Genomic DNA, 27,548 nt, shown 5'->3' on the forward strand with positions numbered 1-27,548 from the left:
AGAAAGACTTCATTTTCCTACAATAATCTCCAGATGTACCTAGATAACAAGAAGTGTATTGACTGTACAGCGTGCAACAGATGTGTCAGTTCATGATACCTCCATGTTTGGTTGCCACACTGATATTTCCTGAGGTCGATGGTTCCAGGAATCTGCTTGATCCAAGAGAGAAGCCTGCCCAGGATAAATGCTGCCTGCTATGGCTGGTATCCCATGAGATCCAGGGTATCCAGACACCTTTAGGGTTAAAAAAAAAGAGTTGTATTAATAAGACTTGTGCTTCCCTATAACTAATAGCTGCCTCCAACAAGGACACAAATCTGACAGTACAGCAGTCACTTAGAGGAAGAAGGGGAAGTGACATCAGAAAGAACAGACCCAAAACATGGCACAAAATTTCTTTTTTGAGTCTTTGAGGACACCTATAATAAGAGAGCAATTTTAGTAACATTTGAGGATAACTATTTGAGGATGCCTAACAAAACAGCGGCATTACAAAGTATATTTTAATTGTGGCAGCCAAGAAGATCAAAGTCCTCTGATGAATGAAAATAAACCTGTTGCTTGATTTCTAAGAGCTACACATGCAGAGCTCATATTCAAGTTAATCGGAGCCTGTAAACACTGCCCTACAAAGCCACATAAAAATGGACCCCCTACTGTAAGTTACAAGCTTAAATATTGAGTGACAGCATGTAATTAGTGTGCTTAGCTGCACAGCCTGGGAACTTCTCCACAGCAAAATCAAAGTACTTTTAATCAATCTCAAACACTCATTAAAACAATGAAAACATGCCCGTTTCTCTGTGGAAGAAAAACAACTTGACTGAAACTGAGCTTTGAACAAACCCAAGATGTTTTCATGACAAACTTTTGTTTTAAATTTAATCAGTAGGTTTAGGGGAAAAAAAATAAAACCTGTGAGTACATATGGTAAACGTAAAAGTGGCTATAACCCACGAGAAAATAAAAATGTTTCAAAGAAACATCAAGGAGCAGAGAATTAATAAGCTCAAGGGAAGTCCACCAGTTAATGCCATTTTACAAGGCAAGTTATTTTATAGCTTAGCACAAATGTTAACATGAACACCACATTCCTTCAATAAACAGAAAAATGACGGATATGTTTCATTGTACTTTTAGGAATTTTGAGGAATTGTATCAGATATGGAAATATTTGCCATCTGGAATAAGCCTACCAGGTTCAGTCTGGGGTTTGTTCTGATGTAAAACAAAACCCATTTAACAGAACTCAGTGAAACTAAACTGTGGAAGAAGTGAATTAATCCCACCAGCTGCAACTGAGTTATAAACCCCACATCTGAAAAAAGACACACACGGTGTTAAATGTTGTACCTGGTAATGATTTGGCTGTACCATATGCTGCGGACTTGGATAAAACCCTTCACTGGATCTTGGACTGGGGTAACCAGGCCTACTGGGCTGTAAATAGAAAACATTTTTAGACTCTAGAAACAGAAGATTAAAACCAGAAAGTTACTCTTCAGCAAGACAAATGTTTAAGGTAGAGCACTGCAAAGCAAGATCAACGCCCCCAGCCCCTGAAATAAACATTCAAAAATGACCAACATTTTAAAACAACTACAATTGAGCTTTCCTTGGAAATGGGAGCACGTGAATTACTTGCTAGGTATGCCAATAAATAACGCTTGCTCTGTGAATTTTTTGTGCATATTCAATTTCGTCTACTAAATGACCTGCTCTGTGCTGTTTAACTCTAGAGAGGACATCAGCTAAGAACACAACTCTTAACCCAAGTTTCCAGGTGAAAATAAGGCTTTGTTTCTAAATCAATAACCTGCATTATATAAAGTCTTGCTATTAATGCTATTAATGGTTACTTTTGTGATCATTCCCAAAAGAAAATTAATTTGCTTCAGTCAAAATCTAACTTGTTTCTCTAGTGTGAATATTTCCAGGTGTTGTTCTGAGGACTGAAGTTAGTTCTGTTAATTAACTTTTGAGTAACTAATTGACTCAGCAGGGAACGTGCTTTTGATCACATTCTGAACTCCATGGTTGCTTCATTACAGGACTATTACAAAAAATATGCATGAAAAGGGCCCTGTTTTTCTACACATATTGAACAGATCATCCTTTTGCCAGAGCAGGTATAGGAATATCACACTACTGAAAGAAGTAATATTGGAAAACATTCCTCAGAACAACATACTTTTTTACCTTCCAAGCAGAAGGGTTCTTTTCTTTTGTTTGATATTAACCTCCAAAGATACATTTGGGGTGGCTTTTTTGATGAGGCAGAGTGGCTTCAGGAGGAGAAAAATCAACCAAAGAAAAGAAAGAAAACCCCAAACCTCATCATTCTGCAAATGGACTTCTTCAGTCCTTCTGGCAGTTAAATGCAACCACCACATTACCTTGAGACTGCTATCATCACCTTATGAACAATGACATTATCTTTCTGTACAAGGCCACTTTCTGTCTTGGGTTTCTAACGGAAATCACTGTGAAATATAGGCAATTTCATAGTACAAATTCTCAGAATGTTAGGGTTGGAAAGGACCTCAAAAGGTCAGCTAGTCCAACTGCCATGGCTGGAACAGGATCACCTAGACTAGGTCACACAGAAACACATCAAGGTGAGTTTTTAATGTCTCCAGAGGAGACCTGACAACCTCTCTGGGCAGCCTATTCCAGGACTCTGCCACCCTCACAGTGAAAAAGGTTTTCCTTATGTTGACATGAAAGCAAGCTCCCATGCTCCAATTTGCACCTGTTGCCCCTTGTCCTATCACTGACCATCACTGAGAACTGTGGTATCTGAGATTGTGCAGGAGACTATACATAAGAAGGAGTATAAGACCTGGAACTTCTATAATGAATAGGTGGAAGAAAACAATCAGTTGTCACCACTACAAAATTAGATAACTTAAGAAACACTCCAAATCTCCTTTCTACAAACTTCAACTTGTGCAGATGTCATTAGTATGCACATCCATATCTGACACAAAAATACCATATAAAAAACCTAACCAACAACTGCATCACATATACTGTGAGGGCATACTGATCCTATCAAAAAAAGATATGCAGTGATGGAATTAATTTCCATGTTAAGACATATTTTGTCAACTGTTTCAGTGTATACAACACACACAAAGCTCTAATTATGATCCTTTCTAAGATGGTGTAGCTCAAATTAAATTAGTAAAATGTGCTTATTCTATTTGAATTAGCCCTAAAGCTTTAAGACTAAACAAATTCTTCAAACAAGGTTGCAATTATGAAGTAGCATACTGTTCCAATTTATGCAGTTTATCTGCTCTGTAACTTGAAACATCATCTCTTTACACATACACTAAATCCTGAGAGCTCATCTTAGATGATTAAATCAGTGACTGGACAGTTTGCTGGTTTTAACTGTGAAATCAAAGCAGTAATTCCACTGCCCGTGTTTCTTCGTTGCCATAAAGCTATCAAAATGCAGAACCAAGTTCAATAATCTATCAGGCAACAACCTGGATATGGAGAAACAAAACAAAAAAAGAATTCATTGCCTTCCCATGACTACCATGGGATATGTGCTCCAGAAGGTGCACTCAAGTGCTACGGAAATCATTATCAGCACCAGAGCTTGCATATACAGCTACAGGAACTAATCACAAACTGATACAGATAATATTCCACATTACAGTGGTAGACTGCACAAAATTAAGTTCTTCAAAACAAAGGCTTGATCCTTCAAAGTGCAAAAGAACTCCAATGAGAAGCAGACAAGTTATTCAGAGAAGGGAATGCTCAGCAACTGGTGAGGTTAGGCTATCGCAGCTGCAGAACACATCAGCGACATCCAAACAGGACAGACATGTCATGAAACAAAATTAAGTGTAAACTAAAACACACAAGGTACTTGGAAGCAAACCCCCAATTTTCTGTCCAGAATAAGGAAAATGCAATTAGCCAATTCCTATCCTCTCACTGAGGTATTACAAATAATCTTCATACTGGCCTGAGAACTCACTAGCTAACGTTTTACGGGAGTGCTACAAAACAGAAGAAAAAAGAAAAGGTCAGGAAGCAGTTTTGTGGCAACTATGGTAGTCTTTTACAAGTTAAACCAAGAAGAAACAGAAAATCTTCAGTGATATTACAGCATGGATCAGTTCTAATAACAGTTCAAGCAGAGCTGGATCATTTTAGACATAGGTACTAGCAGATGATGACAAAATTAGCTGCCATGTCTTGTTTGAACCCACCCGTTAAAAGAGGCTTCAAAGAAATAATCAGAATAAAAATCGTGGGTTTTATTTGCTTCTTAAACGCATATAATTTGCAGTTTTAGCTACCTTGGGAGGAGCTTCATCTGATCCTCCTGAGTCCCAGGATACTGTGACTTGTCGCCTGGATTCCATTCTCATTCGTTCTTCCTGCTGCAGCTTCTCTTCCTCCAGTATTGTACTACGAAAGACATGTCATATTTAAGTAAAACTGCAGCAAATCTCTCCCTAGAGGTCTCACATTTTTCAGACTAACAAACACTATTAAACAAAGTGGTGGTGCACCAAAACACAAACTTATTTCACTTGTATTGGTTAGGTTCCTGAAAACCAGTATCATCAAGAAGTACATCTGTAGGATTAACAGCATGCTTTAACAACAGAAGCAGAACCGAGTTTTTAGAAAGCTGTGGTTGACCTTGCCCAATTTTTTTTTGCATGTTAACAGTTCTTTTGAAATATAATTGCAAAGAGAAATTCTCAAGACAATGAACTGAGCACTTACTAGCTTGAGAACTTATTTTTCGCAAGAAAATATTCTACTGAACTGCTGCAAAAGTTCAAAACAAATGGAAAATGTTCTTTACTGAAACTCAACAAAGCTTCAGATCACTGGGATTTTTTTCCTTTTTAAACAAGCCAGTCAAACCGCATTTTAAATACTGTGCCTTCAGCTCTCACGTTTTAGTTTAACAACCACGAAGACATTTAGCAAACTAATTTAGCAAACCAGAGAGATCTGACAATATTCATTGAGCTTCTAAACATTCAGGTCAAAAGGCTACATTTTTAGTGAAGTACAAGACATTAGTAAAACTAGTTCGCTACTTACCACCGTTCTGACTAATAAAAAGACTGTTTGAAGTTCAGTGTGATACTGCTGCCCCACAGCAGCCTCCTCCCAGTTCTGCTATGTGGATTACTAATGTTGGGTATTTGCCATTTGAAAGATACTCTGAATGAAGCTTTGAAACCAGGAGCTGCAACTTTGTTGGCGCTGCATGCTACATGGATAGCCTGGAGATGTGAGTAGGGCAGATAATTTACAGATCGCTGTCCCCAGTGTAAAGATAATCCTGTAAAGGAGCTATTCCAGCGTCTGTATCACTTGAGTTTTCAGAAACAAAGCTAGGTTCTGAGTTTATAGTCTCCTGTTCAGTCTGCTAAATAACCACCCAGAATTACTCATGCAGGGGATGAGATCAACTCCAGCAATCTATTCTAATCTTGGAACGTTTCTGCTTATTTCAAGAATAAATTCCTGCTTGGTTGGAGACAAGAATTTTGCTTTTCCTTACTCAGCCAAAAGAAAAAAACCCCAAACAAAACAAAAAAGTCTATGCCACTTCTAAGAAGCAGAGAAGTCATCTTGTCTCGCTGCAGCTAAACCAAGTTTCTAAGTATTGCTGCAATTTCAATCCATCACTGCTGTAGTAACACAAGAACGTGGAACAAAAACAGAGTCAGACAAGTTATTTGCAAAAGTCATCCTAATGCAACTACCACAGAAACACAGCTAGAGCCCAATGGAGAGAGCTGAAAAGATAAACTCTCCATTTTCTCTCTCCCTTCCTTCAGAATAAGGAAAATGCAATACTTCCTACTCCAACCCACGAAAAGCTAGGAAAACCCCACTGCTTTAAAGCTAGGTCAGACTTCAGATATTCAGCATGCACTTTTATGCAGCATGAGAAATCAGCCAACATGTATCCGTGATGTATGCATGCATCATGAACCATGATTATAACCTTCCAAGAAATACCTCAAGAATTTAAAAACCACAGCAAAACAGCACACACAAAAAAATCCCCTCAGATGTTGCATTGCATGAATAAAATACAGATTTTTAGCAAAGCTGTTGATATGGCAGTTTTTCTAATCTGAGCACCGGAATGGAACTGGAGTCTGCTAAAAACAGATGACTAAATTTAGAGATGGCTTATTGACAGTGAGCATAATTTGTCACAGCCGAGCCCTGTTTTTCCATAAAAAGGAAGGAAACGTCAAAACCTATCTGCCTTGCTATCAAAGCTGTCTCAACTGTGGTGTCATGGTATTCAATACAATACCATTAACTTCAACCCTATCACTGGAAAAGACAAATTTCTACTGAAATTACTTAGGTTTTCATAACATAGGCTCAGCTTTTTGCCTTACAACTCTAATTTAACCCACCCTGCTCTTTCATTGCCCATGTCATCAGGAAGTCCTTTCCCCAGCAACCCTGTAAGTAGCCTGGTCAAAGGCTGATCAGCTGCAGTAGAATTTGTACTTGGATGCCCTTGAATACTGCTGACAAGAATATAAAATAGAAATGCTTCAGAGAAGCATTACTAGAAAAAAAACTCACAAAGAATATAAATGGCTCACAGAAATGTCTTTGTTTTGACAAAGGGAAAACCAATCCATAGCTGGAGTAGATGCGTGCCAAGAGTTATTTTTGACCTTTTCTCAGTGCAGCTGCTCAAGTATTCCGAGCAGTTTATTAAAATTTGCAGAGGGTCAAGAAAGTCAGATCTAGGCATATTTTCCCAAACTGCATGTATTTTTAGTAGCAAAGGGGAGCAAGCAAAGAAGGATTTCTATTCATATGGTTTTCCTTAGCATTTGCTAGGTAGCACAAACTTAACTCAGCTAGATTAAGCCTGAGGGAAAACCCTTAACTATTAAATGTTTGCATAATTGATAAACTTAACTCATTTACAGAAAATCTTTTTACTGAAATTGGTGTGTGATGTTGAAAAGCACGTTTTCTGGGAGCTTCAGTGTAGGATTACCTGAAATATTGAAATATATGCTTACATTTCAAAAGGCACAGCAAACCAGTGTTTTCTGAGGTCTCCGGCCACCAGAAATGCATGAATGCTCAAGAACATGGTTCTTGCATATTGCCCTAAATTAAAAGCATTTCCATATGGATTACAGCTTATTCCTAATGGTCACTGTCAAAGAGGAAAAGGCTAACAATGTCTTTTGCAGCTTCCACCATACATTTCAAGTATGTGTTACAAGTATTTTTTGATGAGGTGCCACCAAAGGAGAGGACTCAAATTGCCCTCAATCTTATCAGCTTGATTTCTTTTATTTAGAAGCAACATTTCAGGGCCTACATCAAATACAGTCACAAAAAAAGGCTAAAGTCCAGTTCTCATCAATTCATTATCCACTTGTCATAGAAAAAAGACCTCAGAAGCAGGAACCAGCCTTTACTATAGGGAAAATACTGCAAAAATGATGCTGCATGACCTGGGTACATTGACATTTTGCAAAGGGTCTTTTATATTCTTCACCATGTAGTGTGAGACGGAAGATCTCACCCTCACAACATCAGCAAGGCAACAACACATGCTTCCTGATTAAAACATCCCAGATTCTAATTCTGGCTCAGTCAGTGACAGAATCTCAGGAGCAGCACCTCAGTTTTCCAACTTAATTTCACTTTCACACTCCACCCCAGCCCAAACTGAAAAAGGGAGCTAGGATGTGAGAAGGAATTAAATTTAGAAATCCACAACTCACCCATTCATTCCTGTGTTTGCTGTGAAGACTAACTCACCCCTATCAACTTTGGACAGCTCAAATGCTGTAAAACACCAAGCATAATCCTACCCTAACAACACTACATAAATACAGAATCAGCATCTTAGTGTTGCACAAGCAGCTGCACAAAGTTTGTGCAAAGCAGGTGTGACTACGAAATGAATAACAAACAGGGGATAGATGAAATGTGTAGCCTGCTGCCATCAGTGCTATTTGAGATGTAGAAAAGAAGCTTTTTTCCCAAAGCCAGGGACCTTTTCTCATTAAAGCAGAGGAATGTTGCGGTTCAGTATCACTGGCTTCAAACACAAGCTCTCAGCTTGAACAGACTACCCTGGATAGCATCCAGATCGAGCAGCAGCAACACCACACAGAAAAGGCCACCAGGGAAATGCTTGTTTTTGCAAGTTCATGGGAATTTGAGTTTTGAAACACAATCTTTCCTAGCTGCCTGAGACTGCCTCGTCATAAGGGAATTGGGAACCTTTCCAATGAAAGTTTGGCTCTCTGAGCAGTGCAAAGAAGCTCTAAGGACAACCATGCTGCCTAACTTCAGGAGATAAACCTTAGCACTCCAGAGTAGCAGAAAGCTGTCTGCTTTGCTGAGAAGAGTAAAAAAATGGATTTTAGCATTTATGTGGCCCTGGGACTGATGCTGTCCTCTTAAAAACAGCCACACCAAAAAAAAAGGCTTCAAATCTCATAGCATGACTAGAGGAACAACAAAACCCACTTCCACTGGTGTATTCGTCATCAAGAACTAGAATAATGTTTAGGCTGGAAGGGTCTCGTGGCTATCTTGAGTCCAACCTCCTGGTAAAGATGGGCTCCATACATAGCAAGGCCAGGTTGTTCAGTCTTTTCCAGTCAAGGTTTGAAAAGTCTCCCAGTGTGAAAATTCCAAAGCCTTTCTGGGTGACCTGTTTCAGAGCTTATCTACACACACTGGTAAGCATTCTGATTTTTAACTGATGATAACTTGCCTTGCTGCACGTTATGAGTGCTGGTTCTCTCCCTCTGGCTGTGCATTCCTGAGGAGAGCCAGGCTCTTGAACACTGGTCCATACTGTTCACCTGGCAACATGGCTTCGTATCTTTCACTTTTCTCCCCCTTCCTCTCCAGACTCAGGCTGCCATCCCTCTCTCTGTGTACAACCTACATTTATTTCACACAATTACTTTTAATCTGGATTTACTCATCCTCTTCCTTTGCTGGTGAGATACTCTCCCTGCCTGGTTTTACACACCACAGCCATCCTCCTAGTCAGAGTTTTTAGGGCTTCATTTTTGTCTGTGTCAGTCAACTGTAAGCTATCTGCCCAATCTGACTGCAAACTTAAGGAAAACAAATCCCAGTAATGCTTCAAAGTTTACATATAACTCCCATTTTGTGGCTGGTGACGTAGATAGATGGACACTAGAATAAATTATTGCAGAATAAATTGTGGTGTGAATTTAGACTGGTCTTGAAAGTGTGTGCTCACATTTATTCCAAGCTAAACATAAGGTAGTCGATATCTTGGCTTACAAAGGGCAAAAGAATTCCTAGTTCATGATGCTACATTTGTTGCAGGCTCTGCAATTGCACAGACACAGCTGCCAGAAGGCAACTGGTGTTCTAAATGTTATGAAAATAACTTTCAACAGTACTCACTTGATGGCTCATTTAAGAAAGCAGGTATTTTTACCCCAAAATTGTCTACTGCATGTTTGCCTAGGTAATCACTCTAAACTCTTTCTATCCCCCTCCCCAGGGATTGTACCATACATAGCTAAAATTTAAAAAAAACAAGACTAGTAAAATCTGGAGTTTTTCTTGGGAGAGAAAGAAGGTGATTCATACTTCCAGTTATTTGAATTTATTGGCTAGTCTGATTTTCTCTGACAGATAAGGTTCAGATTTCCAGAAGACCCTGCCCCTCAGAAAACTTAATACACTGTGTTGCATTTTCCACAGAAAGAAAACACTGTAACAGAAGATACAGTAAAAAAGAAATATTTTTGAACAAGGAAATGACCTTTCAGAAGTATAACCCTACCTGAGTTGTGCTTTAAGTTCAGTAAATCTGGGTCGTCTACTAGGGTCGTACGCCCAGCACTTGGTCATAAGGCTGTAGAGGGTAGGAGGGCAGTTTGGAGGCATTGGGAGCCGCTCACCATTCTCAATTCGCCCAATCACATCATTGTTCTTCACTCCCTGGAAGGGCTTTACCCCATGCATTAGGATCTCCCACATACACACACCTAAGAAACACAAAATCCCAAATGTTCCTCAGTGTGAGCAAACAACAAAAGAAACAACCCCCGGGTTTGTACAGCTAAAGAACGCAAGTTCTGAAGCACACAGCCAGGGAAGGAGCACCCACTTACCAGCTGGCAGCAGAGGAGCAATGTGCAGCAGGATCACACACGCAGCAGCAAGCTGAACTATTTATGAGGAAGCATGACCCACAGCTGCCTGACAGCAGCCTAGCTTCACATTTATCTACCTTTTTACCCACTGGAAGTCAGAATGTTTGCTCATATTCAAATCTACTCTTCGATGAGGTAGAATGACCTGTGTTGGCTTTTCCCTTTGACTAGTTCCACCTGGCTTGTTTCAACATGTAAAGTGCATTTTCACTTTGAGGATGTTTCAATGCTGACACTGATCCAATTTTTTTGTGCTGAAGCTATGTAATAAAACAGTTTCTGTTGAAACTGTTAAAAGTACAAGGCAAACATGGTGCATCAGTTTAGGATTGGCCAGGATCTTCCATCACTGTCAGATTTCACTTATCTGACTGCACTAGAGCTTTCTTCAGACTTTTATAAACCTGGCAAAATACACATATAGTTTGAGCACAGGTGATCAGTTTCATACAAAACACTGCGTATTTAGGAAAAAAAAAAAAAGAAGGAAGGGTTCAGGATATTCCCATTTTCCTGTATTTTCACTCAGCTTCTGGTCATATTTTGTACTATCAGGAGTTATGAAAGACAAATTAATTTGGGGTTGGACTCGATGATCTATTTGGGTCCCTTCCAACCCCTGACAACCTGTGATCTAGCAACAAACATCAGCAAACAGGACATCATGTAGGCTGATCTATGCATTAAGCAAAAAAGCGAATACATCATCATAAAAAAAAAAGGTGAAACCACAAAATTGTAAATGGCAAATAACAATACTTTAATAAAAATAAATCAGAGGGAAAACCACAGTAAAAAAATATCATCTCCATTATGACTATGACTTCAGTTCCCTGTACTTTCATTTCTGTCAGCATCTTATTTGAGGCAAAAAGGAACATGAAATTTTAGGCTTTAAGAAAAACAAGAGACAGAAAATGTGTTGGCAGAATCCGGATTTTCAGAAAATACAGTAAAAATAGTGTCAAATACCTGGAAATTGCTCATTTCCAGTAGTTAAAATGAAGCTTTAAACTTCTCCAGCAGGACCCTTAAGAAACCCCACCACTTGGTGTGCACTTACCAAACATCCACACATCGCTAGCTGAGGTAAACCGTCGGAAGTTGATTGACTCTGGAGCCATCCACTTGATGGGTAATTTTCCTTTGGAAGCTGCAGGGAAGGCAGGATGCCAAGGCAGGCTGTTACTCCTTCTACTGAGCTCAAATAGAGACTTTGGTCTCAGTGAAGTAATTTTTAAGCAAAACCCATCTATGGTGAAGTCCTTCAGATAAATTTGTACAAGAGATTTCTGCAGCATCTGATCAGTTCTGCTGGTAGTCCTCTCTGCCTAAATATTGAATTCTTCCAGGTTTTACAGTATTTATCTCAAGATAATTAATGAACCTCCCTAATCCAGTGGCATCTGAAGTATGCAGCACCACAATGACAGCACAAACCCTAAATTTACCTGTAGGTAACCTTAAACTCCTTCTATACTGTGTTATGCATTAATATTATCTCAAACAGGCTTCGAATGTGGATAATGCTCTAAAACAATGAAGAAAGCATTATAAGCTTGTTCATAAAAGGTGACATTCTACCTACACATGAACTTCCTACTTTTTGCAACTTAAACCAGACCTTATGATTCTTCTTCTTAAGCACATATGCAGGAATTCACTGATATCTGTTAAATTGTGGAATAGTTTGCCTTTTTACAGAGCTACAAGAAGAATATCTGGTTAATTCCTTTGGATAGCAAACTCAGTATTGAAAGAAGCAATTGTGTTCTGACTGGTAGGCAAGAAGGACCCAGAGTGCTAACTTACCTTTATAGTAAGTACTGTCTTCCATGTATCGGGATAAACCAAAGTCACCTAACTTCACACAGTCAGTGGCAGATACCAGCACATTTCTAGCAGCAATATCCCTGTCAAAGAGAAGAATTGTCATTTCTAATACTTTAAAACTTCAAGTCATGAAATATAGTTTGATAAAAGTTATTAAAACCCAGAGTATTGAATGCCTTTGGGAGGCCCAAATTGTTTTTTTAGTCGTGATTTGGGTGTGCATGTACAGAAAAATAAACATTTCTCTTATGATTCTGAGAAGCTTGCAATTTTTGAAGTACATTTGATCCTTGCAAGTAGTAACTGTCTTCTGGAAGAGCATGAGTGTCAGCATCAGATCTATTTAAATATCAGGTTAACAACTTTTGGCAATTAAAAATGATTGGAAGAATAAAATCTGCCTTCTGATCCTGCAAAGGTAAAGAATTGGTTTAACATGTCAGACCTGTAAGAGGCTTCCTAATAAGGAGTTTGGTTTTCAGTGATGCCCCTGGGATTATGGCATTTTTCTCTTGCAGTTTCCCAGGTGAGATAACTCTCCTTATGAGTCTGTTGATTCTGGCTTTCAGCAGCCTGACTTGAGTACTGACAGATTTAGCTTGGAGCAGTGATGCACAGCAAACAGAGTGGTGCTACTGCCTCCCACTCCAGCATGAATAACTTGTATTTTCACTTTTTTTTTTTTTTTTGCTGGAGTTAAAATAAACAGCTACTTGGCCAAAATTCAAGTATCTGCAGCAGGCATAAGGGTCTGCTCTTAAAAATCTTTTCATATACATACCTATGCATTTATACATAGCTCACACTTCCATATTAGTGTTTGTACGTACAACAGATGCAACACACACAATTTGAACATTAAGTATTTAAATGCTAATAAAATGCTCAAGTTCAAAATGAAATGATACATGCTAATGGGACTGCTGTGGACTTGAAATTGGATACAATAAGAGGCTAAACCCAGCCTTTTCTCCCTCGAAAGAGAATAAAATTTGTAGCACACCTAGAAGATATTTAGTTAGGTTCACCCCGTGATAAAGCAAGTACCTGTATTCTATAAGCATTTTGCTTTCCTTGTTCTTTAGTTAAGAAGCTGGCTGCCCCTTGTTCTGCTTTTGGAAGACTACGGGTGACTCACAACTTTAAAAATTATTCTAACCAGAAAGGAGCAATTCAGCTGAAATGTCTTGAGTAAAATCCAACACCATCCCCGAGTCAGTCGAGGAATGGGCCAGCAGGTGTCACTCTTGAAAAGGATTTAATTTTGGTTGCAGCCTCTGAAAAAATGACATTTGAATTATGGAGACTGATATAAACCAGGTAAGCAGGGCTTCAAAGTATTGCTGCTACACATTCACCATAACTCAAAAAAAGAAACACAATAGGAAAGCTTGAAAGAGTCCAACTATGTGTTGTGTTGTCTTCACTTGAGCAACTGTATCAACCAGCCAGAATACTGCCAGCCAACTTCTGGTAATCTAGGACATCCCACATTCTCTAAAACTTAAAGTAGTTACATATAAAAATACTGACATACAGATACATCTCTATAAAATCTTACCTATGTACAAATCTTTTGCTCTCCAAGTAGGCAAGTGCTGTGCTAAGCTGGTAAGCATAGAGTATCAGAGAGGCCAGATCCAAGCTGTATTTTCTTACTTGCAAGAATGATCTCAGCTTTTTGCACAAAGAAGGAAAAAAAGGGAAGAAGTTAGTACCAAAAAAACCCAAAAACCCAACCACAAACAAATTTGAACAGGGCATGTCTGAAACTGCAAACTTTACACAAGTAGGAGTGGCTGTGCCTTTATTTAAGACTGGATGAGAAAATAAAAACACTTGTGTTATGGGTCCATTAAGAAATTGGACTCTGGGTTAAATTCAAGCAGTTTTTTCCACATGAAAACTAGTAACCAAACAAAAACTCAACAATTTGTGCATTGCTTTCAGGCTTCTTTTGATGACTGAGAGTGTATGCTAACTGTTGTTCCAGAGTAAACCATTCCATTTTATGTGTTCTTCCTTCAAGATCTATGCATATTTTTAGCCTACAAAATTTCAGAACAAAACAGTATGTGACCAATCCCATCAGTATTGGTTTGGAAGCACTGATTTCAATCTATATTTGCTAAAACAACTGTATTTAGCTCATGGTAGTCAGCATCAATGCACTATTTGTATTGGCAGTATAAGGCAGTTAGGACCTAAACTGGTCCTTAAAACGCAAGAGAGCACTGCTCTCCCTGTAAATTAAAACAAGGGGTTTAAAAGTGATTTGGGCACCGGAAAGGAAATCTGTGATTTTTTTTGACCAAAAAAAAAAAAAGAATCTTCAACTACAGGTTTTTCTGTCGTCAGTCCTGTCTCACCCTCCCCTCCCCTCCTCCCCCCACGCCTTTTTTTTGTTTTTAACTTAAACAACATACTGCAGTCTGGTAATTACAATGACCATGCAGAGTGCAGTATGAACTAGCACTTCAGCTCACGCATTCAGAAACAAGTGGCTCAAATGAAACACATCTGTCATAAAACAGAGGTGTAGTTTTGTTTAAATCATGCACCCAAAAGATGTAATAGTGAGGAAAGTCACCTCATCCAGAGCCTTGCTGCAAAGCCCAGAAGAAATTCAGTTTTCCAAGAGAAAAAGCAGTATTACCCAGAAGAATATAGAATGTACCACATAATTTCACTTTTAGAAGGAATGTTTGCAAATGCTGTTTAAATGATACCACATTATCATTATCTTGACACAGGTCATGCTCTCACTCTGGAGCAGCAATTGAATTCTCTGAAAACCATGACTAAATCATTTTGGTATGAGCTGATGCAGCTCCCTCAGTGGAGGAGTCAGGTCAAATACTGCCACTCCTCTTTCTCAGTCCATAATTCTACAGACGAGGATGATATCACATTTGGGGAGAGTGGCTCTGCATTACTAATGAGAGTGATATTTTCAGTATTTTGTAAACGTATCTGTGAGATTACAGAGAAGACCACAGCTGCACAAGACATTTTCATACCTCTCCAAGTGTACAGAGTTCCATGATTATCCAAACTGGGTTTTCTGTGATAACCCCAATGAGCTTCACGATGTGAGGATGATCAAACTGACGCATTGTTACTAAAAGCAAAAGAAACAAGTTGGTGGTTTACAAGAAAAATCCTTGGACAGTGCTATTCATAAGACTGCTGGTTATATTAGTTCAATTACATATTTTCCTGCATAGAAACTTACATGGGCAAACTTAAGATAATGTGTTCTTTAAAATATTAATTTCTTATGAATAATAAAGATCAGTAAAACAAACATCCCTGTCAATGACACAGCTTAATGCATTAACAAAAAGGAATAAATAATGTGGTGAAATGTTAAATGGGCCACAATAACTACTATAATGCTGCACAGAAGTGAAGCTAGATTTCAAATTAATTTGGTTTCCCTCTTTCCTTTTTGAAGTAAATGGAATTTCAGAGAGGGAAGATATTTCTGATACCCTTGAAACAGTATGCATAGCTGAACAAGTTTATCTGAATGCAATATTAGTACTAAAGTCTTGGTAAATAAAGTTCGTATTCCAAACAGCCCCCAGTTATTTAGCTTTAGGACTTTCTTGTGCTATATCAAACTCAAGGCAATTTATAATGTTTTTATAATGTGGACATGTTGCTTCACTGAGGTAAAAATGAAGCAGGCACACAGTTTTAATTACCAAAGCAAGGGAAGGGCTATTAACATAGTCTCACGAGTTTTAAACAGAAAATACTTCCCATAAGTTAATTCAATCAATGTTAAGTGACACAAGTTTAGAAAGGTAGCAGAGTTGTGAAATCATTTTGCCTTCCAGATTCTAGAGGCAAGAGGAACGAACTACTTGCAGAAAGGAGCAATTTACAAAACAAACCTAGTGGAAGATTAATGAAAAATCTCCCCAAAGGAGGTGATTTATATTATAGCACACTCAATTGCACTAATGTAATACACTGCTATGCAAAAGCAGACAGGAATGAAGACACAGGTGATGCTCATGAAAACATTTTCTTCCACCTAACTGATATTCTGAGGTGATCTTCCTTGCAAGAATCAATACTGTATTTTTTCAGCACTGAAAACTCCACCACAAGCAAACATCTATCCCCCAAGAATATTTTAATATTCCTAATATTTAAATGTTAGGAAATAAATTTTCGGTGAAATAACCAACTCTGCCTCTTCAGATATTTGATTTGGTCCTCTTAAAGACTGCTGTTAAAAACTATAAGGAAAATTTTTCTGACAGAGTTCGCAATCTGAACACAAACAACAGTAAAGTAAGAGATGGGAATTAGAATTTAAAAAAAAAAAAAAGAAGAAATGGCAAAACTTTTAAATCAAAATTGAAAAGCATTATTTATCTGCCTACTAAGTTGGCATTTCCTAATCTGTCAAGCTCAAAGCACAATGAGAAACATTCAATGAGTAATTATTTTCTACACTGTTAAGAGACAGCAGCCTACTTTTACTGCTAAGCTACTGCTATAAGCAATGGTATTTACTTTTACAATAGCTGGAAACGTAATGTAAAAAATTACAGCAATTTAAGGAAAATAAGAAACCATTAACTATGAATACAAATTTTCTGAACAATCAGAAAAAATGCTTGAACAAAAAAAGTAGTTAATAAAAGTATACTGTAACATCTGGCCATAGCCACATAACTTATTGATACCTTTATGAGATTTATAAATATACAACAGCAGAAGATAATAGGGAAAAATCAAGTCCTAAGCCTCATATCTTAATTGCTTAAAAATCCCAGCAGTACAGAAACTGGTAACTACAACTTTCTTACAGAAGTTATCAGTTAGTATTCATCTCAGCGAAAAGCCTTCCTCTAGGTATGGAAATTACCATTTGGACAATGAAATACTGTGGGTAATTATTTATAGTAGTGGTTTGTTCCGTCATAATTTTTAATTTTGGATTTTCAGAACAGATCTCTCTCAGATGTCACATTTTTAGCACCTTTGTTGACAAAGCCAACCACCTGACCTTCAAAAATAACACACTGAAACAAGTGCTACGTCTTTTTTAATTCATTAAGGAGACAAAAATAGAGGATCAGATGTCTAATTTTCCAAAAGTGGTTCCGAAGGCTGACAGGATTTAATTGTCACTGTTCAATTTAGAAAATCAAAGCACCCCCACACAATCATACACATTGGCAAAGCAAGGATGCAAAGAATCTTCCCAGCACATACTGCAGGAAAAGAAAAGGTCATGTTGTATGTTAAGAAAAGGTTTGCATTAGTATCAGAAGTTTCTGGCACAGGTGGCTGCAGTCTTTGCAAGGATCAGTTACAGAAGCTACCCCAAAATAAGTATTTTAATACTCACAGGCTTCTTGTAAGAACTTCTCTCTAACGCTGTCTGAGGTGCAGTTTTTACATGTTTTGATTGCAACAGCCATAGCTGGATTTTCCTGAAAAGACATTGAGAAATAACTGAAATACAGCCTGACAAAAATTATGCCACTGAAAGTTCTAGCAAAAGTGCTTTAGAGGAAAATTGCTATTAAAAAAAAAAAAGAAACTAAATTTTGAAAGCTTCAATGTGAGAATAATCAAGAGTAATCAAGACACTTGATGTACAACACTGACATCTAATGTACCTAAGACTTATTCAATCCATGCAGTGCTCAAATGATGTCAACTCATGCAAGTTCTTAACAGGTTGAAAACAGATAAAGTGTTTTTTTAAATTAAGCTTCAACATTAGGTATAGGTCTGCGCAAGGACTGGTATGTCTTCCTTTCAACTGGGAAACTGGGAATTGTGCACAGTTTAATGGGAATATTACAAATGAACCTTCCCCGAAAGGCTACAGGGCTGACACACGAACCTGTTTGGTTTTTATGTCAGTGAGAGCTGAAGATTCAGAATTATGTCCTATGTCTGCTCATGCTTGTTCTATTTTATATCTATTTTTATAGATGAATACTATCAGAATTTGTATTTTGTAGGCTTAAATGTCTATTTTCTAAGTTAACACATCTCTTCAAGTAGGCTTTGCAGAAAAATATTGATTAAAATCTTTTTTTCATGTATAGAGATAACCATAAAATGACTGAAACTGGTGGCAAACCAAGATTGTTTTATCCTCTTCTGAAATCAATATTCAATAATCAATACAAGATGTGACCACTGAATCCCTCTCGCACTGTTATAGGTAAAGTTTCTGAAACATCACATAACCAGCACTAGGATCAAAGTGAAGAGTTTCAGTGTCTGCACTGCAAAGACTCCAGGCATTTTGCAAAAATGAAAATAGAAAAAGGCCTGATATCAAGGTTTTATTGATCTTTTGTGTTTGGTTAGGGAGACAAAACAGTGAGGATCAATCAGACTTGGAACAGCTTGTGTACTGAGCAGCAAACACTATTTTAAATGACACTTTTGGGTGAATCCAACCATTAATCAGCCTTTTAATACAGTATTATTTGAACTGCTTACACCAGAGCAACATGCTAGAAATACAGGGTGGTTGGAGTATTTCAGGAATACCTAGTAGTAAGCAGCATTCAAGTAAAGGTGGCTGCTGCAGAACCACTAGAATAAAAACGTTACAAGTGCAATGCACAGAGATAAATGAGAGTCGTCAAATTTGAGCTAGCAGAACAAGACACCAGAAACCTCTCCTATATTTTTTCATGCAAGTTGAAAAAATATACATACATAAAATTTTGTAAATGTTGTTACTGTAACTGCTTCTTTTTACTATTGCAAGATTTCTTCTGAAAGTTTGTTACACTGTGACAAGTGCATAAAAAAATATTAGCTTTCTGTTTTCTCCTCACATATTTGAGTGTCTTAAACATTAGTGAATGTTTTATTAATAAAAGTAAACAGCAGGCTGCCATTTAAAAAAACCCCATATGAGAAAACCTGTTTTCCAATTCAAGAAAATGAACAGAGACAGGACTTTCAAAACAATAGTCCCTAAGAAAAGGGGGTTTAATTAGTTTTACAGAGCACTAGATTTATTCACTATGCCTCAAGATCAGGGAAACTTGACTCTTCAAGTACTCCTGTTTATTTAGGATTAAATGAAGAATAAGAATCTCTCTTAATATATCACATCTGCTTTTCTAATGAAGGTAGCAGAACAGACTTCAAAGCTGTCTGAAATACACAACATTTATCCTTATTTATTTACGTAAATACCAATTGAAGATTATTTTATTTAACCCACTGACAGTGCCCAGGACACTAACCAGCTCTTTCTGAGAAATATTTTTTCTGAAGTTAGAACTGTTGTCCACATGGATTATGTCATCTAGTGAAAATCGAGGCAATTTCTTTGAATGAGAAATAAATATTAATGTTACATGTGAAGAATTAGTTTATTATAAGCTTGAAATTGATTAAATTAAGTAATTTTCCAGCTTTCTCTTGCTTTTCCCCAGAAACTTCATTTTTCAGCCATCTAGACCACAATCTTAATCTTTGTGGCTGCAGTCTAGAAAAACACAGAAGCATCATCTTAAATTACACAAGTCCTGCCAACCTCACTAATTTCACTGAGCTGATTCTTGTCCATTGGGGTTTTGCTGGATCAGTGTCCAAGCATTTTGTATCTTTTCCTTCAGGAAAAAGTAGCAACTCCATTAACATACAAGGTTCTTTGTGGGAGATACAGTGAGATGGAGTCGCTGGAGAAACAGATGCGTTTGTTTAACACTATTGTCCCTATGCTGTGGGCTACTACCCTGCCAGCAAAACAAACTCAAATGTCTTCTCTGTGTTTCAGCATAGAAATTAGATTAGATTATCCTAACACAGTTGGCAGTTTCTGAACTGAATGCTGAACCTAAAGTCAGACTGGAAAAGGTGCTAAAGCATTGAACACTCAACAGGGAAGTGTGGCTAAGGGAAGTGTACTTACCATGTTTGGACACATTCAAAATATAGAACAGAGTGTATGGTTGGGTTTAAAAGCAATTACTTCTAATTCCATCTCAGCTAATGGCTTTGGCACAGGCCTGAATTTACTTAACTCTTTTGATTCCTTTCCCGAGTTAAAAAAAAAAAAAAAAAGGAGAAAAACTACTCTGGAGCTAGCTTGTTACTTATCTGAAACATGGGTAATAACTCTACATGCTGACTACTCTAAAAACTAAATCACAAAGTCAATTTGTACTTCCTCTGGAAGACTCAGACCAAGACAGCTAATGAATACATATTTATTTCATTTTTTTAACTAGAAAGGTTTTGTTGTTTTCATTTCAGAAATGAGCCTTACCGGACTCATGTAAACTCCTTGGTGTACATCTCCAAACTGTCCTTCACCAATGCAGCGCCCCAGCTCAATTCTCTCCCTTTGAATTTCATAATCTCTGGCTATAAGAATATAACGTACTTAAAAACATTTCATTTCTGATGAAGGGCAGAGAAATAATCCACAAGATACACAACCAAAGTCACTCAAATGTCTCACATATGAATAACTGAATAACTAAGATTAACATTTGCTGCACACCAACCTAGACAGATGCTGTGCACACAGTGGAAACCTCTTAAACAAACATTGAAACCAAAGCAATGGAAAAGGAATTGTGAAATATAATTTGCTATTAACAATTGTTCACTACTTATTTCAATGTAATCAACATAATTCAATCCTTCTGAATTATAGCTAGCAAAAGACAACACAAATAGCCTTGGCAATACCATTGTTATTAAATGCACATATCCCTTAGCACACATCCCCTTTAGATGTTTAAGAGAACTCCACTATGTGGTATTTTAGATCTTGGAACCATCAAATGAGCCTAGAGAATTTTTAAAGAGGTAACTGCAAGAAAAAAATACAGAAACAAGAGCATGACAAATAGAGATAAAATGAAAGAGCAAAATTTTGAGTATGCTACACCTCTTACCAGTGTGTAATTGAAGTAAAATTGGTATGTTTTGTGGAGGAATGCAATTTTGTTAACTTCATGGTTTAATGGACTGAGAATATTACTGAAAAAATGGCTCAATACTTCAGCAAAACATTTGATCAATTGCAATTGAATTACTTCATTTGCAATTTAATTTCCAGCAGACATGAACAAAAAAATCAGGAATAGCAGAAAAGCATGTACAGTATATGTTTTCACCTCTACTTGGATTATCCAGAGAGAAAAAAAGAATAACCAACCAGCTCAGGACTTCGCAACTGAAGATTATGACTTCATTAACACTACAGAAAATATGTCATCTAGAGCTGGATAATGAAGTGATAAATGCCTTTTTCATTTCTTTAAGTGCTGCATTTTCCTCTTTAAAATCCCAAAGCTAACTGGTTTAGCTATAAATAAATAATGTTTATTAAATGAAAGCGAATAGTAAACTTAAAAATTCCACATCATTCCAAATTGCAAGCACACAGGGATGGGTAAAGGGTCTCCTGTTACCTTCATCTATTCCATAGCTTTCTGCAGTGCAATTAAGAGAAAAATCAAATGCTTACTTAGATATAGCTTCTTAAAATCAAGATAAGGACAAACATTTTTAAACATTTTTTTAAAAGAGAAAACACACTGATGCAATTTTAAGTTTACATTAGCAGAAGTCACAGGTCTGTTCTGGTGAGCTTTACTGACTCAGCCCTTTTGAGAGCTGAATACTTGAGTCCTCTTCATTCCACCAAAGCACTTAATGACTTCACTTCAACAGCCCATCTCATGGGCTTGGAAATGAAGGCATACTTAAGTGTTCAGCATCATCCAGGGCTAGGCCCACAAGTAACTACTTCTGTGAGAATTTAAATATAAAGATTAGGGAAAAATTTACAAAGTTATTATATTTAAAAAATATAAAAAATAAACAGGATATACTTTATCACAGCACTTTTTGATCCTGCAATTACTTTAGTAGAATCAAATAGTGACTTATTGCAAGACATTAAAAACACAGTGTTTATTTCTGGAAAACATATATTCTTGCTTTTCCAATACTGATATTCACATATATATGTTTTTCAAAACATATATTCTTGCTTTTCAAACATTTTCCACAGCAGTGGAAACTATGTTGTAAACACTGAAGTGATCATAAAGCATTTCTGTCACATGATAAACCCTCAAAATCCTCACACAGATTCATGGTTCTTCAGCAGAATGTGGTACCAGTTTAGGACCATCCTCCCCCTCTATCACACTAAACAAACCCAATGCTTTTGCAGGTTGTCCACTTCTAGAGAAATTCGTGGTTGCCAAAATGCAACTAGCATTTTGCAGACAACTTTTAAAGTCAAAATAGTAAACTTTCAAGTTACATTTGTTAGCCATGACAGTTTAGGATTATATTATAATTCAAATAGGCCACATGACAAAATCCTGGTGGTGGCTAATGCCTATTTATTTTTAACTCCAAAGATGAAGACACAGAAGAACTCTGAATTTTGTTCTCAAAGTCTTTCATCTTTAACAAAATTGCATGTGGTACAGATTACTTGATCATGGAATTCAAGAGCAGCAACTCTGGCATAGAGCAAGAGTCAGACAGAGGCAGCAGTACATAGAAGCTTTCTGAATTGTTTGCTCTTATCACAGACATCTTATCCATTCTTTCTTCAAGTATTGTAGTAATACAATTTTAAAAATTAATAAATCTACACTTTAATACATGAAAAGAACTTCCTATGAAGTCACTGACTGCATCAAAACAATTTGGTTTTATTTGCTTCAAAACTTGGAACTTGAAAAACACTGAACCTATGAGTTTTCACAATATCATAAAGAATACTTTCTTTGTACAGAGATTACTTAAGGCTGAAATATAAGACTCAGTCCCTGCTAAACCAAAGAAGCTTTTGGATAAAAAAGTTCCCAAGTTAACTACCATACTTACTTGATGGCATTGTGTAAGTATCTTCTTCATCTATAATCTCTGCATAGTCATCTGTCTCTGTAAAGGGAGGAATTGAAGAGTTTCGGGAAAAGTAGATGAAAACGATTCTCCAGCACAGTATCTTCAATTTATCGAGGCTACGTCACAAACCCCAACCTCAACATTGCAGGGACTCATTTACAATAGCATAAATAAAACTTGCTCATGCATAATTTATGGTATGATAATGACCTCAGTGCCAATTATACTACATCAGATAAATGCATTCAACAAGGAATAACAGAAAGATTCATTTGTACTCAAAGAAGTTCAAGTTCTGTAACTGAAACCATCTAAATTGTTGACTTAAAAAGAAAATCTTTCAAACATCAAATTCCATTGCAGTAAGGAGAAAACATTATTAAGAGATTAAAATGCTTTACCTCCAATAAAATGTAAATAATAAGTTTGTTAGTTTTTTATGTCAAACAGGCAGCACAGAGAGTAAAGATGTTCAGGGCAGCATTTACCTACTGCCCATGTGGCAGGGTGAATTATTCTCCATAGCCTTCTATAGCATAAAGACCTTTTAAATCATAATCCCATCTCACACCCATTCTTTTCTTGCATTAGTCTCAATTTTCCTTGTTTAGTGGAAGTTCACCACCAGTTTTGTTGTCAAGAATCAACATCTGATGGATAGTGTTTGACATTGCCAGTTCTCAAAATCTTCAGAAACATGACAGAATTATGTTTCTTCCTCTATTTAAAATTTACAACTTTTACATCATCTGTTCTCAAAATGGTTTAAATGCTGTCAGGTTAAGGTGGAGAAGGTCCTTTTCTTGCTCTAGAACTTCCTGTATGTGTAAGTTGTTTCCTAACAGTCAGGTAAAGTTCCTCCAGGGGTTAAAAAGTGAGTCCACAACAGTGAGATAATTTTTCACGTCAAGACGTATGTTAAATTCTTATCACTGATTTCAAATGCTTAGAGGGTTTCTCAAAACTGAGTAATTCCAAATTCAGTATGCAGTTTTCATGGTTGGTTTCAGGTGATCTCATAATGGGACACCTCTGAAAAGCATCTGCCCTGGAGCATATGTGTAACTCCCTACACCTCCCTGGCATCATTTCTACAGGTGTGGTTTCTGAGTGGTGAATGCAACAAAGCCACAGTGAGTGACTTAATTTACAGATAAACTGAATAGTTGACAATTAGGGAACCAGAGGTTGCCTGTAACCATTGAAGTTCAACACACTTCAGTGAGCAAATGTAGTTTTATGAACCTAACTTCCTACTACTTAAATAACATTAAATCTAGTTTTCTTTCTAACTGCTGTAGGACTATACTGTATCTTGCAACAATGAAATCAGGAAATTATATGACATTTAAATTTTTGCCAGGTAATTTCTACTTTCTGTGGGCAACCTGATCTAGTGGGAGTTGTCCCTGCCCATGGCAGGGGGGTTGGAACTAGATGATCCTTGAGGTCCCTTCCAACCCTACCAATTCTATCACTGTATTCAGGACTCAGCAAAACAGAGTCACCTAATGATAATTCAATTAAAGACAGTGCAGGATACTAACCAGGCAGCATACTAGAGGCACTAACCTCTTTCTTGGTATGCTTTTTACTCCTGACATTAAAAACTAGTGATTTTGTAGAAAATAACCCCCAGTTTGATCTAAAATATAAGCATCCATTCAAAAGAAATAATTAGTGATGTGTATAGATGGGTATAGATACCCAATGTGATGGGTATAGATCACTCTTTTTCCTTGTAATATTGTGGTAAGATGGTTACAAAGTCTTACAAAGTAGTATTTGAGAGCACCAGAAAGTTTTTAATCTCTGTAAAAAAAGGGGACTGACTAAAATATATTATAAATAATATATAATATCTTATGTATATATATTATATTACACATTATATATATTATATAATATAATAAATATATTCAGGAAGAATTTAAGAAGTTTGGAAACAAGAAAAGGTGTCACACTGGTCTTTAAAAAAAACCCTAAATCTGTCAAAATAGATAATGGAAATGTGCTAAATGGTTTGGCTTGGCCATCACTGTAATTTAATCAAGTTTATTCTTAACAAAAGCATTATCAGAACACCACAGAGCACTCTCCATGGTTTTGATGCATTGCCAAAACTGTCCAGAAAAAAAAACCTAAAAGGGTCTACAGTAGCCAATCCGAGTAAATTAAATGTATGCAATTAAATTAAATATTTAACACTCTGGAGAGGAACACATAATGAGAATTCAGAAAATAATTCTTATATATGTCTGGAATTGTTTCTTAGAATTAGATGAAAACTCAATCAATTAGTTGTTAAGTGCTCCAAGTGTTTTGTAACAAAGGTTAAGTGACTTCCCTAACATGCAACTTTTACCCCATGATTAGGGACATATATTATGAGACTATTACTAAGTCTGCCAAACCTGTAGCTTCAGCTGCTAAGAGATGTTAGAACCTACATGGAATCTAAAGAAAAACTCAGACAGCCAAGGCTCTCCAGATTGCTTTACGAAGAAGAATGTGAAATAAAAGTCTCAAGAGCTAAACATTCCAACAAATCAGAGATTCCAGGAGATATTCTGACTTTAAGGCTCACTACTGCTGCTCTCTCACACATTTTAAAACCAGCACTGTATCTTTTCACCTACTGGTCAACAGGTGAAAAAAAAGATTAAAAAAAAAAAAAACCACCAAATTCAGATAGGTTGGTTTTGGACAGATGGCGTTGGCTGTACAAGTGAATTAACCAATTTTTTTACCAAATCTGAATTCATTTATTACAGTAGAAAACAATCCTAGGATATTACACCTATAGTAACTAATCCATGATCTTAACCACCTGTTTGAAATTTCCATTTTCATTTAGTCCCATTTACCAGAGCACATAATTTAGAAAAGAAGTACCAATTAAAAGCAAAAACCTACAGAGTTATCATCTGAAACACAATTTCAGAATTTAAGACAGAAAAATACATCCTCTAAGCTTTAATGTTTAAAACAGAAAATTGGCATAGTATTATCTTCCATTTTTATCCGAAGGATGGAAAGGGGATGAAAAGTTACACATTCTTTTTATATTTTACTGAGAGCAAGGCCATAAGACATTATCAACCTATTTCTTCTTATCACCTTCCTCTGCATAAGTCTTTTTATGCCCTATTAGTAGTACCTCCTAATATGAACAAAAATGCATACACTATCAGTAGTAGCAGTTTGATTTTTCCAATATCAAATCCTTTAGAAAAATAGATAAAAATCTCTTTAAAAAAAACCAAATCACAACACAAAACCCTCCTTGTTTTCAGAGGATACCAAGTCAGTACTTTCTAAAAAACCCCACCAAAACCAAACAAAAAACCCAAACCAACAAGTTACAAAGTATTCTGTAGTAAGTTTCAAAGTGTTGAAGAAAAACATTAACATTTGTCTGTAAAATCAGTATTTTAAGTAGCTGAGGCTTGATTAATATCTGATGTATTCAATCAACATTAATTTATCTTGTACAGCTCCTTGTTATGAAAGCAGTAGTAGAGGACTACACAGCACTTCAAAGCTTCCACACCTTTAAAGCATCACTTAGTAGACTTTTCTCACGTTACATTCATTTATCTCATCCACTGAGAAAAAAAATTCTGTGACACAATCATTTGAATCAAACTGAACAGACACTCCTGTAAACCTATAAACCTTTGTGTCATGTCAGAAGTCTCGTTGCAAACACATGCAATATCATGTCCCTGTGTATTTGGAATAGTATTTGATTTTTCCATTCCAGTTTAGCAGAAAGTGTTAGTTGCACAGCCTGTAAAGTACAGTATTTGTTGGTTACAGTCCAAAGCCTGCTTTTAAATACTGAAATCTGTATATAATTTATGAGTGAAAATATGCATTAAGAGGCATACGGATATAAGAGTTGCATATTGCACGTTAGTAACACAGACTAGAAAACATATTACCGTCCCCACTAATTTCATCTGCAGATCCAGGTGGCATGCAAGGAAAGAGAAAAACAGAGGGAGAGAGAGAAGGGACAGAGAAGGGGAAGGGGAAAATATACTATTAAATTCATGAGTAATCCACAAGTATTCAGACTGCAGTTATACTATATACCTGACTCAAGAGAAACCAGAAAAGTAGCAGAATTAAAGATTTCTCACCCAAAACCCAAGGGACAAAGATATGTTCTAAGAAGCTCGTATAATGAAACAAGAGTTAATGACTTTAAAACATAAATTTAAATAAAAATTAAATTTGGAAGCAAACTATATTAATGCATTGTTAAGAAATGCCAATTTCTAGTTTAAGTCAGTATTTCACTATGAAGTAGATCTCCTATAGCCAGATGAGTCAGTTCAATGTGTCTTTTCACACACACTTATGACTCTGGATAACTGAAGTTGATGTTCACCTTTTCAAAGTAAATGCAGTCCTGTGCTATCACCCAGACAAGGGTAAGAAATGGAACTGTCTAAGTATTACTTGTACAAAGCATATTGCAGTTACACAAAGTTACACAAGTTACACATGGCACACGGAGCAACTCTACTGGGAAGCTACTTAAATGAGCACCATATTCCACAGTCATGGTAGCAGCCCTACTCCACACCAATACCCACAGCA

The 27,548-nt window shown here is 36.8% G+C and overlaps 1 protein-coding gene across 27 annotated transcripts in view; it reads right to left on the bottom strand.

Moving 5' to 3' along the window:
• The window catches only part of PTK2 (protein tyrosine kinase 2), a 152,024-nt gene that overhangs the window by 21,521 nt on the left and 102,955 nt on the right, over positions 1–27,548 (bottom strand). For 14 of the 27 annotated variants that reach the window (XM_054385675.1, XM_054385674.1, XM_054385647.1 and 11 more), the window contains 13 exons: positions 26,885–26,902; positions 22,917–22,973; positions 21,479–21,499; positions 20,323–20,420; positions 17,419–17,503; positions 15,065–15,165; positions 13,606–13,721; positions 12,024–12,124; positions 11,275–11,364; positions 9,839–10,043; positions 4,329–4,440; positions 1,357–1,443; positions 100–237 (listed from right to left, as the gene is read on the bottom strand). In XM_054385675.1, coding sequence (XP_054241650.1) covers positions 100–237; positions 1,357–1,443; positions 4,329–4,440; positions 9,839–10,043; positions 11,275–11,364; positions 12,024–12,124; positions 13,606–13,721; positions 15,065–15,165; positions 17,419–17,503; positions 20,323–20,420; positions 21,479–21,499; positions 22,917–22,973; positions 26,885–26,902 — 1,229 coding nt within the window. The remainder of the gene's footprint in view (positions 1–99; positions 238–1,356; positions 1,444–4,328; positions 4,441–9,838; positions 10,044–11,274; positions 11,365–12,023; positions 12,125–13,605; positions 13,722–15,064; positions 15,166–17,418; positions 17,504–20,322; positions 20,421–21,478; positions 21,500–22,916; positions 22,974–26,884; positions 26,903–27,548) is intronic. The other 13 variants (XM_054385672.1, XM_054385661.1, XM_054385652.1 and 10 more) reach the window with 3 other exon arrangements.

The sequence above is a fragment of the Indicator indicator genome, chromosome 12 (genome assembly GCF_027791375.1).
Source record: "Indicator indicator isolate 239-I01 chromosome 12, UM_Iind_1.1, whole genome shotgun sequence".
Classification (NCBI taxonomy): domain Eukaryota; kingdom Metazoa; phylum Chordata; class Aves; order Piciformes; family Indicatoridae; genus Indicator; species Indicator indicator.